The 12,894-nt window shown below is 68.0% G+C and overlaps 2 protein-coding genes across 5 annotated transcripts in view; one reads left to right on the forward strand and one right to left on the reverse strand.

The window, feature by feature from the left end:
* The first annotated feature begins 749 nt into the window (after window positions 1-749).
* Window positions 750-12,874, forward strand: PGS1 (phosphatidylglycerophosphate synthase 1). 4 transcript variants are annotated; one of them, XM_055132465.1, is made up of 10 exons: window positions 750-913; window positions 4,775-4,964; window positions 6,931-7,008; window positions 7,598-7,676; window positions 8,232-8,421; window positions 8,566-8,744; window positions 9,282-9,803; window positions 11,720-11,868; window positions 11,974-12,104; window positions 12,562-12,874. In XM_055132465.1, exons 1-9 carry the CDS (start codon window positions 774-776, stop codon window positions 12,091-12,093), a joined length of 1,647 nt encoding a protein of 548 aa, XP_054988440.1. In that variant the 5' UTR covers window positions 750-773; the 3' UTR covers window positions 12,094-12,104; window positions 12,562-12,874. The 4 variants fall into 4 exon arrangements, with proteins under 4 accessions (XP_054988440.1, XP_004621124.1, XP_054988441.1 ...); XM_004621067.2 differs by having other exon boundaries at window positions 11,974-12,100; XM_055132466.1 differs by lacking the exon at window positions 12,562-12,874 and adding an exon at window positions 12,419-12,553.
* The window catches only part of DNAH17 (dynein axonemal heavy chain 17), a 63,763-nt gene continuing 63,275 nt past the window's right edge, over window positions 12,407-12,894 (reverse strand). The window contains exon 80 of the mRNA XM_055132458.1: window positions 12,407-12,654. Within this exon, the coding sequence (XP_054988433.1) occupies window positions 12,407-12,654 (248 nt within the window). The remainder of the gene's footprint in view (window positions 12,655-12,894) is intronic.

Genomic DNA, 12,894 nt, shown 5'->3' on the forward strand with positions numbered 1-12,894 from the left:
ATATGATGAACAGTGCGGAGACAACCATTCTCATCGTGAGTGAGTGACTGATGTCCTCGGGACTGTTTGGCGGAATTGAACATGGAATTAAACAGTTCACAACAGCCTTCAGGGAAAATCAGGGTCTGACGACCCCCTACAGTTTTTTAAGGGGGTTTCATTGTGCCACACCCTGCGATGCTCAGGGCTTACTCCTGGTGGTACAGTCACATGTCACACGGGGCTCAGAGGACCGCACGGGCATGGGGTGTCATGGATGGAATATGGGTTGGCAGTGTGCAAGGCAAGTGCACTTCCTGCTGTAGTTCCCCCCCCCCCCCGCTTTTCTGGTGTCCAAGTTCTCAATTCTTGAGGGGTCCCCAAGGAGGGACATGTTACACATCAGATCATCTCTCCTGCCGCTCAGAGTATTGTGAAATTCTCACTGTTTGGGTTTTGGGGCCACACCCAGTGGTGCTCGAGGCAAACTCCTGGCTCTGCACTCAGGGTCGGTCCTGGTGGGCTCGGAGACCCTTTGGTACTGGGTGGAACCTGCTCAGTTGTGTGCAAGCAGCGGGGCATCGGCGGGAAATGGGCGGTGCATCTGCCCAAAGGGGCGGGGCATCGGCGGGAGGTGGGCGGCGCATCTGCCAAAAGGGGCGGGGCCTCGGCGGGAGGTGGGCCCGGGGGCGGGGCCGCGGCGGGAGCTGCGCGCGCGCGCCTCCCGGTGTCCGCGCGCGGCTCTCAATAAAGTTGTTGCGCGCCGGAAGCGGAAGCGGAAGCGGCGAGTCTCCATGGCGGCGGCGGCGGCGGCGGCGGGACCGGTGCTGTGGCGGCGCCTGCTCGGCCTCCTGCCGGGCCGCCCCGGGCTGGCAGCGCTGCTGGGCCGCCTGTCCGACCGCCTGGGCCGGAACCGAGACCGCCGGCGCAGGAGGTGAGCGGGGCGGCGCCTCTGCCCGGCCGCCCGCGCCGCCCCGCGCCCGTCGCTCCCGGCGCCGGCCGGGTCTGTCCGCGTGTGCACGCGGGCGTGTGCGATGGGGTGATCCGAGTCGGCCTCTCGGGGGGGACGCCCTCGGGCCCCGCGGCCGCCGGGCTCAAAGGGGCCGCGCTCCGGAAGGGCCGAGTGCCTTGCGCAAGTGTGAAGTGGCCCTGGAGCCGCTTGCTCAGGCGGGGGGCCCCCAGAGTCAACATTTGCCCGGAGCTCGCCGCCGCTCTTGCTAACATTAAAAAAAAAATCAAAGGGCGGTGTGCAAACAGGCCTCTTCTTAAAGAGAGCCGCGCTCGACCCGGGCCCGCCGCCCGGACCCGCGCCCGCCCGCCATGGGCGCAGAGTGCAGGTAGGGGAGCGGCGCGGCGCTCGCACGGCCGGAGCACGCGCGCCCGAGTCCGCGCGTGCTGCGGGGGGCGCGCAGGGGGCGGGGTGCTTCCCGGCGCGGGGGCCCGCATGGGCTCAGCCTGATCCTGGCACTCGGAGCACCGGGAAGTGCGGCGTAGTTTCGGGGAAAGGTTCTTTCCTCGAGGATGAGCTGTTGCGTTGCGGCGACTTTGTCATTTCCCCTCTGTGTTTCAGCTGTCGGGAAAACGCTTCGCTGTTAATCACCGCTTGCCGCCGCGGTGGGTCACGAGGGTGTGGGGCCTTCGGAGGGGCGTCGAGCGCCCGGCCGAGAGCACGGCGCGTGGGCGTCCCTGGCACGGCGACCCGCAGCCCTAGGGTCCCCCGATCGCCACCAGGAGTAATTGCTGAGTGCAGCCAGGTGTGGCCTGACCCTCCAACCCGCCAAAAAAAGTTTTTAATTAAAAAAAAAAAGAGAGAATTTGAGGCCTTTTAGAGGGGAGTGCAGTGGGCAGGTGGTCGCCTTGCAGGTGCCGATGGGGTCCACTGGCGTCACATAAACAAGACATTTGCGGGACCAGAGCAGTAGCACGGTGGCTAGGGCGCTGCTCTGTGTGGCGGGGTCTACTCCTGGCTCCCCGGGGCGGTGCAGAGCCAGGAGCAACCCCTGAGCACAGGGGCGTGTGGCCCCCCAAGCAGAAATAAGAGTCATTTGAATGCTCTGTGGATGAGGGCAGGCAGGTTGTTTCTTTTTTATTGTTTTTCGGGGCACGGCGGGTTGTTCTGGGGTGGGTGGGCAGGGGTGCAGCCTGAAGTCTGCCCTGGAAGTGTGCCTCGGTGCACCCTGCGGGCTCTGCCTCTCCTGGTGAAGCCGAGAGCTGTTTTCCGGGGCCAGCAGTTAAACCAGAAACTTGGTGAAATCAGAAACGCAGTGGCGGGGGGGGGGGGGGCGGGGGGTGTGTTTTGAAATCTGAGGCAGCGGTGCTGGGCCGAGGGGCCGCGTGGGGGCTCAGTGTGGGTTTCCTGAGTCTTGGCGTGCCGTCTGCGGTGACTCGTGTGGTGGCCGCCCCCCACCGGCCCTCCTCATCCTCACTCCCCGGATGAGGTGGTTTCTTGTCGTCTGGTCGCCGGGCCCCTGAGGATGTTCCTGTGTGGCTGCGCTGGCCGCGGGTGACGCGGGCCCCCGGGTCTCCGTACTGCCCGCGCTGCAGTGGCGCGTGGGGACAGCGCTGAAGTGCCCGGTGGGCTGTGGCGGCGTCTGCCCAGCACCCCTGCTGACCGCGGGCCTCTGCCATGTGCTGGGCCTGCAGCGCTGGGGACCCCGCAGACGGACACGCCCCCCGGAGCTGCGGCCGGCAGCAGACACCTCCACCAGGCCGTTGGGGGGAGAGGCGTCACCCCGCGATTTGGAGGAGTGGCCGGAGGGCAGCGTGAGGGCTTTGACCGCAGAGTAGCCGGTTCCCTTGAGAAGAAAGCGGGGCCGGGCGAGGGGAAGCGGGGTGGCCCCCAGTCTCCCTCCGGGGGACGCCCAGCAAGATAGCCCCGAGATTCCTCGTGTGCCCGTCCCTGGCCGTGGGGAGGGGCTGTGGGCTGGAGGATGAGCATCTTTGGGGTGCTGAGGGACGCCGGCCTGTATCTGACGGGTGGGCGGGGGGGCGCCTGCTGGTGGCGCGAGTCACTGGCGTGGCTTTGGGGAGTTTTGGACACTCAGGCCGCCGGGAAGCTGGGGGGGTGCCGGGGTCTGGAGGGTGACGTGTCCACTTCCTGCTGGAGGGCTGCGGGGGGCGCCCACGGGAAGCGTGACGGCCGCGGGGCTGCGCGGGGCTTTTCTAACGTGACGCAACTGAGAGCCTGGCGGTTCCCGGCTTCCCGCGGGCGCCGTCTCAGGCTCTGCTCTGACGGGGCTGGGGGTCTGCCACCGCCCCCCACGGGGCCTGTCCACGGCGCTGCTGGCCCGTGCCCCCGCTCCCTGTGACTCGGGGCGCTGTGTGCCGTGCAGGTTCTGTGCCCAGGGGCGTCCCGGGGCTTGGCAGCCTCCTCAGGGCCCTCCCACCCGGGTGCCGCCCGGTCCCCCTCTCAGGCTCCCAGGGGTGGCCTCTGTGGGGGTTCTGAAGTGAAAGGACAGTGGGGGAGAGCCGCCCCCAGGAGGACGTGGGGCCGTGGGAGAGGGGCTGTGTGTCCGCGGGTGTGACCTGCGAGAGTGTGGGAGTGGGAGTCTGTTGGTCTCGGTGAGTCTGTGAGAGTGTGTGTGTGTGTGTGTGTGTCTGTGTGAGAGTGTGTCTGTGTCTCTGAGTCTGTTAGTGTGTGAGTGTGTGTGTGTGTCTGTGTCTCTGAGTCTGTGTGAGAAAATGTGTGTGTGTGTGTGTGTGTGTCTGTGAATACTGGGTATGTGAGTGTGTATGGTATGAGTGAGTGGGTGAGTGTATGTATGAGTGAATGTGTGAGTCTGTGAGTGAGTGCGTGAGTTTGTGCGTCATTGTGTGACTGTATGTTTGACAATGTGTGTGTGTGGTGCGAGTCTGGTGTGAATGTGTGTGTGTGTGTGTGCGTGCGTGCGCAAGGGGTGTGTGTTGAGATCGGGGGTGTGGGCGGTGGCCAGCAGGCTCGCATCCCATTTTGTTTTGGGGTGCTTGGGTCATAGCCAGCAGTACTCAGGGCTCAGTCCTGGCTCTGCCCCTGGGGTGCTTGGGGCCTTGGGGTGCCTTCACCTCCATGGTCTCCCTGGCTGCCTGTCCTGGGCTGTGTCCGGGGTGCCTGTCCCGAGCTGCCCCCGGTACCCAGGGCCACTGCCCGTCCGCCGCCGGCTGGGATAGGCCGCAGCCCTGGGCCTCACGGGTGTCCGTGGCCGCCGGCCCGGCCGCTCTTTGCCCTCCTTGCCAGGGTCCCGGGTCTCAGCCCGTTGAGGTGGGCTCTGGGGTGTGTGGATTCAGGGCCATGGCCGCCATTTCTCTGGCCCCGCTGGGTCCCCGCTGTCCTCCACCCGCCTCTCCTGCAGTGCCCGGGTGGGGCCCAGGCCCAGCCAAGCCACCCTCTGCCAGGGGCGTTTGTCACCTGCCCAGTGGCCTGGGTGTGGGGGACACCTGGGTCCTGCGCTGGGAGGTGCTGGGTTCCGGGGTGCCCCTGCCGTCTGACAGGGCCCTGGGGGTTTCCTGTGGGTCCCCCGCCCTCGCCAACGCGCCGGCGTGTCACGTGGAAGCCTGGAGCGGGGCCTCTGGCAGCCAGCAGGCTCTGCGGGCGCCCGTGGCCGCTCGGGGTTGGGCTTGCCAAGAGCTTGGTCCACGCGTGTGTGTTTGTGCGTATGTGCGTGTGTGTGTGTGTGCATGTGTGTGTGCGTGTGTATGTGTGTGTGTGTGCGCGCGCGCCTGGGGCCGTGATGAGACCAGGCTGGCCTGGGCCGTGGTCCCAGAAGTGGGGGCTCTGCACCCTGCAGGGGTCTGACCCTCGGCGCCTCTCCGCACCCAGGTCCCCATGGCTGCTGCTGGCTCCTCTGCTGCCGTCCACGGCGCCCCCGGCCCCCTCCCCGCCCTGCTGCCTCTGCCCCGAGGGCGCGCATCGCTTCCTGTGGATCCGGAACCTGGTCCCCGAGTTCGGCGTCTCCAGCTCACACGTCCGGGTGCTCTCCTCGCCTGCCGAGTTCTTCGAGCTCATGAAGGTGAGCGTGCCGGGGGCGGGAGGTCGGCAGCGTGGCCGCACCCCCACCCCAGATGCCCCGTCTGAGGGGGCTCCTCTGTCCGGGAGGAAGCAGGCTCCTGCCCGGGCACTGCAGACCCCTCGCCTGTGGGCGGAGCGGCCAGAGCTCCCTGGAGGCGTTTGCTGGCGCCGGGGAATGGGGTGTCCGGCCTCTGCTGGGCGCAGGCTGGCCCGGCGGGGCTCGGCTCTCAGCACGCCCGGCAGCCGCGTGTTCAGGCCGCGGCTGGCTCCGGAGGGAAGGATTCTGGCGCTGATTAACGTTTATGGACGTGAGCCCTGAGCCCAGTGACGCGCTGCTGGAATCCGGCCTGATGGGCCGGGCGGGCCGCGCTGGCAGTTGGTGTGTGTGCCCGTCTCTGCGGGCGCCTGCCGCCGCCTCACCTTTGCTCCCTTTGCTGTCCTGTAGGCGTGTGCTTGGTGCCGGTCTGTGGCTCACGTGCGTGTGCATGTATGGGTGCATGTGTGTGAGGTGCTATTAATGTGTATAGGAGTTTGCATATATGAGCATGTGTGTATGTACGAAAGGGACATGCACACATGAGTGCATGTGGGTACGTGGATGTCTGAGTACACATGTGTGCTCATATCACTGCTTGTTTGAGTGTACACATACAGGTGCATGTGTATGCATGAGGGCACACATGTGTTTATGTGCACATATGTGTACATGCATGTCTATGTGCTGAGCATGAATGTGACCACTCGCCTATGTGTATGTATTTGGTTGTATGCATGTACACACATGCATGTTTGTGTATTCGTGAGTGGTGGTATGATCCTTCATTGGTGCTTGTTGACGTGCATATCTGCATGTGGGAATGAGCATGTGTGGACCTGTGTATGTGCATGTGAGTGAGCTGTACACATGCATGTATGTGCATATGTGTGTGAGGGCATGAGTATGTACGCGTGTCTGCATGTGAGTGTGGACACACGTGTTCTGGTATGAGTGAGCATGTACATAAGTACCTGTGTGTGTACACGTGTGTGCGCCCGTTGGTCCTGTGCTTTCTTATTTGTGTCTCATGAGGTGACACGCTTTGTTCCTCTGGGTGCTGGGCTGGGAAAGGTTTCCCAGTGTGCGGGGGTGAGAGGCTGGGCCGGCGCTGGGGCCTCTGCCAGTCCCCGTCCCGGCAGCCCTTCCGGGGGGGTGTGGGAGGCTCGGCTGTGCCCCAGGGCCGGCGGTGGAGCTCGGGAATGTCCGCTTCCACCTGTGTGTGGCCTTCCCCCAGCCCTGCTCCTGGCGTGGGGGCGTGGACGGCCCGGCAGCTGCCCTTCCTCTCACTGGGAAGGCTCTTCGTGCTCGCCTGTCCCGCCCTCCAGTCTCGGGCCCCGGCTGGCCTGGTACGCCCGCTGGGCTGCCACAGCCTGACGCAGGGCAGGGGGGTGGGCCACGCCCAGCAGAGCTCGGGGGCTGAGTGGGGGTCCACCGCGTGCCTTCCCACTGTGCCAGCCCTCCGGCCCCTGGGCTCAGCCCTGCCTCTGAGCCGCCCTCTGTGTTTGCTGGCTTTGTCTCTGATGGAGGGTGTTCGGGGTCGCTGGGGGCCTTGCGGTGGGTGCTGGGCTGCTCCCTGGGCATCAGGACCTTTGCACCTTCTCTCTGACCGGCGCTTCCTTGTAGACGGGGGATCTTCTGTTAGAATTGGGGTCCCTCTGGCCGGAGTGTTGGTACAGCGGGTCGGCATTCCCCTTGCATGCAGCTGACTGGCACTCAGTACCCGGCACCCCATGCGGTTTCTCATCTCGCCAGGAGTGATCCCTGGGCACAGCCCTGTGTGCCCCGCCCCCCCCCCCCAAGATCAGGGGCCCTCCCTGGCGCGGCAGGTGCACTACCCTCAGAGGGGCTTGGGGCGTAGTTCCCTGGGTGCGCTCTGGGCCGGCGGGCAGGGCGAGGGGCTGCTGTGAACCCCTTTCTCCTCTCCTTCCAGGGGCAGATAAAGGCAGCCAGGAGACGCGTGGTGATGGCGTCGCTCTACCTGGGGACGGGGCCTCTGGAACAGGAGCTGGTGAGCTGACCCGCCCCTCAGGCCAGGCCTCTGCCGCCCTCTGTCCTGTGGCTCGGGGGGCATCCCGGCGGGGTGAGGGTCCAGCCTGAGGCGCCTTCCCCGCTGTCCTTTCTCTTGGTCTCTGGGTTTGGCATTTCTCTTGGGAACTGGGGTGGTCTGTGCCCCTGGGAACAGACAAAGGGCAGATTTCCAAGCCCCGGATGCTGCTTCAGCGCTGGCCCTGCCCAGCTGGGTGGTCACTGCAGCCGAGGAATGGGTGGAGCGGAGTCATTATTAAGAGGGTCTGTGACCCCCAGTGCCCAGGGGCAGTGTGGGGTCAGGCCTGCGAGTGGTTGGTTCCCCCGGGACTGCTGCCCTGCCCGTGCGGCCTCAGGCTGGTGGTGGCAGTGTCTGTGCGGGCAGACCTGCCTGGGCAGGGTGGCTGTGTCCCTGCTCCGCGTGGTGGGGGGGGGGGGGGCGTGGAGCTCTTGCTGTGGCCCCGGGAGGCGCGTCTCCTGGGACTGTCCGGAGGCCTGGGCCGGCACCAGCGGCGGGCATGCGCGCAGAGGGCTCGGAGCCCGTGGGTGACTGACCACAGGGCCTCCCGTAGGTGGACTGCCTGGAGAGGGCGCTCCAGGACGCCGACCTCAAGGTCTCCATCCTGCTGGACTTCACGCGCGGCTCCAGAGGTGGGTCCCTGCCTCGGAGTCGGCTCCTTTGCTTCCACGCCGGGCCAGAGAAAACCCCGAGTGTCGTTTTCCAGCCCTGGCCTGTGTACGCAGGGCCCCGGGCCCGGTGGGTGGGGGGAGGGGGTCTGGCTGGGGCCCGCACTCGCCCACCAAGTGTATGCTGTGCCCCCAAGCTGTGTCTTGCCCCAAGCCGAATCAGCGGGCACCATGCGACAGCTCCGAGTGACCATATGCCAGCCCCGCCCCTCCCAGGCCCCGCCCCTCCGTTCTCTCCCTTCGTAGGTCCTGCCCCCTAGACCACGCCCCTCTTAGGTACCGTCCCTCCTGGGCCTGCCCCATAGGGCCTGCGCTCCTGGGCTCCGCCCCTTCCGGCCTGTCTCTTACAGGCCCCGCCCCTTCAGGGCCACGCCCCTCCGGGGTTAGCACACACTCCAGGGGTGAGGCAGGGAGCTGGGCTGCCGAGGGGGGTCGGGGGTGAGGGGGCTCTGTCGGGGGTCAAAGGCAGCAGGTGCTCATCGCCCCTGGGCCACGCCCTGACCGCCGCCCGCCCCGCAGGGAGGAGGAACTCGCGCACGATGCTGCTGCCGCTCCTGCAGCGCTTCCCTGAGCGCGTGCGCGTGTCGCTGTTCCACACGCCCCACCTGCGCGGGCTGCTGCGGCTGCTGCTCCCCGAGCGCTTCAACGAGACCATCGGGCTGCAGCACATCAAGGTCTACGTGTTCGACAGCAGCCTGGTCCTCAGCGGGTGAGGCCGGCGGGGGAGGCCCACCCCCAGTTCCCGGTGCTCCGCGTCCCTCCTGCCTAGCCTGGAGCCGGGTCTCGCAGAGGCGGTGGGGCTGGCAGTGTCCCGCCGTGCAGCCCGGCCTGAGCGCTGCCCTTTGCTCCGCAGAGCCAACCTGAGCGACTCGTACTTCACCAACCGCCAGGACCGCTACGTCTTCCTGCGCGACTGCCCGGAGCTGGCCGACTTCTTCTCGGAGCTGGTGGACGCCGTGGGGGACGTGTCCTTCCAGCTGCAGGGGGACGACACGGTGCAGGTGGTGGACGGGATGGTGCACCCGTACGAAGGTGGGTCCCGGCGTGTGGGGGGCAGAGTCTGGCCCTGCTGGCCACCAGCTGACCTGGGCACGGGGGTGCCTCCTGTGCGGGTCCTGCGGGGGGTAAGGGGCACTCCCCACCTCCCCTGGGGTCTGCTGCAGCAATGCCCGGGCCCCACATGCGGGGTGGGCGTGGTGTGGCAGCAGTGCAGCCGGCCCAGTCCTGTGCTCGCACTTGCTCCTGTTTGACGCGGGTGGTGCTCCGGGCGGAGTCCCGGCTGCACTCAGGTCACCCTGGTGAGCCTGGGACTGTCGGGGTGTCAGGGACGGGCTGGGTCTGCCTCGTGGGAGGCCAGCGCCCTCCCTGTGGCCTCGCTCGGCCCTTACTTTGCGTTCCTTTTTGTGGTGCTGGGACCTGATCGAGGCCTGGCATGTGGCTCTGCCCTGCCAGCTCCACCCCTGCAGAGCTTGGTGCGTGGGCACTGGCCAGGCCTCCCCGGGTGGTGCTGAGGACCAGCGGGCGGTGTGTGTCCCCTCTGGCCCGGCTCACTCCCCCCGGTGCCCCCAGGTGACCGGGCTGCGTACTGCAAGGCGGCCCACGACCGAGTGATGGGTGTGATCGACCAGGCCCGCGCCCGCCAGCAGCGGCTGCATGCACAGACCTTCCACGGAGACGCGCGCGTGGCCCGAGAGGACGCCGCGGCCGCAGGGGACCGGAACCGCGCCCCGGACACTTGGATCTACCCTCTCGTCCAGATGAAGCCCTTTGCCATCCAGACAGACGAGCTGGTCACCGCCAGCCTGCTGACCGAGGCAGAGCGCGGGGCCCGGGTCTACCTCACCACTGGCTACTTCAACCTCACCCAGGCCTACATGGACCTGGTGCTGGGGGCGCGGGCTGACTACCGCATCCTGCTGGCCTCCCCCGAGGTGAACGGCTTCTTCGGGGCCAAGGGCGTGGCAGGCGCCATCCCCGCAGCCTACGTGTACATCGAGCGGCAGTTCTACCGAGCCGTGTGCAGCCTGGGCCAGCAGGAGCGCGTGCAGCTGCAGGAGTACTGGCGCCCGGGCTGGACCTTCCACGCCAAAGGTACGGCACACAGCAGCCCGCCCGCACGCCCGCCTGCCCGCACGGTGCCCGCGCCGTGTGCCTGTGCCCGTGCCGTGTGTTACGCCGGGTGCCCTGTGCCTGTGACGTGCGTGTGCCGTGTGCCTGTGCTTGTGCCTGTGACGGTGCGTGTGCCGTGTGCCTGTGCCCTGTGCTTGTGCCTGTGACGGTGCGTGTGCCATGTGCCGTGTGCCGGTGCCGTGTTCCTGCATGTCGCTGTGTGCCCACTAGGACAGACGCCATCTTAGTCTTTCCTGAGTCGGGACCCCACATGTTGGGCCTTTGCCCCGGATCCTGCTCTTTCCCGTGATCTCCAGGGTCTAGAGAGAGTGGGTGTGGGGGGCCCCGGCGTTTGGGACGGGTCGCTGGTTTTCCAGGACCTCCTCCGTTTCCGGGAGCAGCCATGGGGCCCAGCCCAGGCACGTGGGTCGGATCCGTGCCATGCCCTTTGGTGCCCTGCCAGCGCGCGGCAGGGGTGCCCTGTGTGGGCTGCGCTCTGTTCCCCCACCTCTGGGCCCTCTGGCCCCACTCGGCCTGTCAGAGCCTGGCAAGGCCGCCTGTTTCTCAGTGGCTGGTGCTTCGCCCTGGCTGGATGGGCCTTGGAACCGCGGCCTGTGGCCCGGCGAACCTTTCTGCCGAGCCAGCTGCCAGCCCCGGGGCTCCGACAGCTGCGGGAATCCCGGGGCTGTGGGATCCTCCAGAGATGAGGTTGGAGGTGCAGGTGGGGCCGGGCTGCCCTGTCCACGCCCCCCGGGCAGTTTCCCCGAAGCTCAGCTTCGCCCGGGCACCGAAACTTCCACCTTTTCCCGGAGGCCGCGCCCTGCCAGGCGGGGCCTGCTCCCGGCCGGGGAATCCCAGGGTGCGGCGCGGGGACGAGGTCCGAGCACTCGCCCTGCCGGCAGGGCCCCTTCCACTCGCTTCCTGCCTGGCCGGTGGGGGCTTCTGCCAGCCCCCTGGGGCTCACTCCCCCCCGGCCCCCACGGTGGCTGTGTGCGGGACAGGTCTGGGCCCGCCGGGCACCTCCTGCTCTGGAGCCCTGGGCCGAGGGGGCGGGGTCCCGCCCAGACCTGCCCTGGCTCCAGGGCTCCGGCCCGCCTGCCCCTGGACGCCGCGGCCAGGTGGGAAGAGGGGGCCTGTGCCGGGAAGCGCGGCCTGGCCAGCCGGCACGACGGGCTTAGCAGGAAGGCCGGGGAGCCTCCGTGGCCGCCCTGGGCCGAGACTCCGGCAGAATGCCCTGGCGCTTCCCCCACCAGCTGGCGTCCCTGAGGGCCCGCAGCGTGCGCAGGGCCGCCTGCAGTCCTGGGGGTGGAGCCCAGGTTGGTCATGTGAGGCACGTGCACGCTGTGTTGCTCACCCCTCGCGTGGGTGCTTGTGACATAGTCCCTGGCTTGCACACGGCTTAGGTGTGGCACTGCCCTGGTCCCGGGGTGCGCCTTCTCGGGGGGCTCGAGGCCCGGGAGGTGCATCTGGTTTGTGCGTCCCTGGCCTGTTCAACGGGTGGCCGGGGTGCTGAGCCCGGAACAGCTGCCCTGGTGACGCGGGTCAGGCCCGGGCATGGGAGGGGCTCGTGCGTCGCTGGTGGCAGGGGACATGCCAGTGCCCGCAGCTGCCCCGGGGCGCAGCTGCAGGACTCGGGCCGGGCGGGCCCGCGTGGCTCAGGGACGGAGGCGCTCCTGGGGCGCTGCCAGCTGTCACCCTCAGGCCTCCAGGGGCAGCTTCACGCTAGGGCGGGTCCGGCCCAGCCCGAGCCACCAGCTCCTGCGTCTCCACGACACCCCTGGCCCCGCCCAGCTCGCCCCTCACCCCCGTGGGCCTGTGGGGGGCTGGCGTGGGCTGTGGGTGCCCCACGGAGAAGGGGCGCCCGCGCAGGCTCACTGGTGTCGCTCTCCTTCCCGCAGGCCTCTGGCTGTACGCGCCGGGCAGCAGCCTGCCGTGCCTCACCCTGATCGGCTCTCCTAATTTTGGGTACAGGTCGGTTCACCGGGACCTGGAGGCCCAGATTGCCATCGTCACGGAGAGCCCGGCGCTGCAGCGGGAGCTGCACCAGGTGGGTGTGGGGGGCCGGGCGGGGGCGGGCACTGCAGCTCGGGACCCCGTGACACCCCTCGCGGCAGGGCCGCCCGCGCCTCAGCCAGCCCCGTCCTGTCCGCAGGAGCAGGAGCGGCTGTACCTGAGGTCGGGGCTGGTGTCTGCCGCCACCTTTGAGCAGCCCAGCCGGCAGGTGAAGCTGTGGGTGAAGCTGGTGACGCCGCTGATCAAGAACTTCTTCTGAGGCCCAGGCAGGTGAGGCCGCCCGCCCTGGGCTCCCCGGGGAGGGGGTGTTGGGACCAGCTCTCAGCCGCCCAGGCCCCGCACGGAGAGGCCACGGCGCCCCCTCGTGGCCAGCAGGGTTGTTGCCGCAGGCCCACGGAGTGAGGGTTTGAGGGGTGGCTCGGCCACCAGCGCCTCTGCTGGCGTCCCCCGTCCTTCCCGCCCCCGCCCCCCTGCTGAGGGCAGCTCGGGAGGTCAGGGTTCAGGCGCTGGAGTCAGACAGGCCAGCGGGGGTCGCAACTCTTTAATGCCCCCCCTCGCCCCCTCCCCCGCGCCTACACCTGCAGGAGCAGCGCCACCCCCGCCAGCACCCACTTGGCCGCCTTCTCCTTGGTCTTGAGGTTGAAGGTCCAGACGTAGGTGGGGCCGCGCAGCCGCGTCTTGTACACGGGGCACTCGTAGATGTTCTTGGTGTCCATGCGGTCCACAGGGACGGCCCTCACGAAGATGACGGGCACGGCCGGGGTCAGCTCCTTCAGCCGCGCCTCGGCGAGCACGCCGCTCTGGATGTCCCAGCGGGCCCCTGCGGGCATGGCGGGCGCAGCCTCAGCGCATGCCAGGGACGGGCAGTGGCGGCCCAGGCTGGACACACAGGGATGGTGCCGGGGACGGCTGGCCGCCGGGCCGGGCCCCGCTCCCGAGGGCACAGGCAGCCCCCACTCGGCATGTCCCGTTGGCACCTGCGCCCCTGCCCGCTGCTGCTTCCGCCTGTGACTCCAAATAAACCCGAGACTGACACTGCCCTGTGTGTGTGTGTGTGTGT

This window comes from Sorex araneus, chromosome 3, assembly GCF_027595985.1.
Source record: "Sorex araneus isolate mSorAra2 chromosome 3, mSorAra2.pri, whole genome shotgun sequence".
Lineage (NCBI taxonomy): Eukaryota > Metazoa > Chordata > Mammalia > Eulipotyphla > Soricidae > Sorex > Sorex araneus.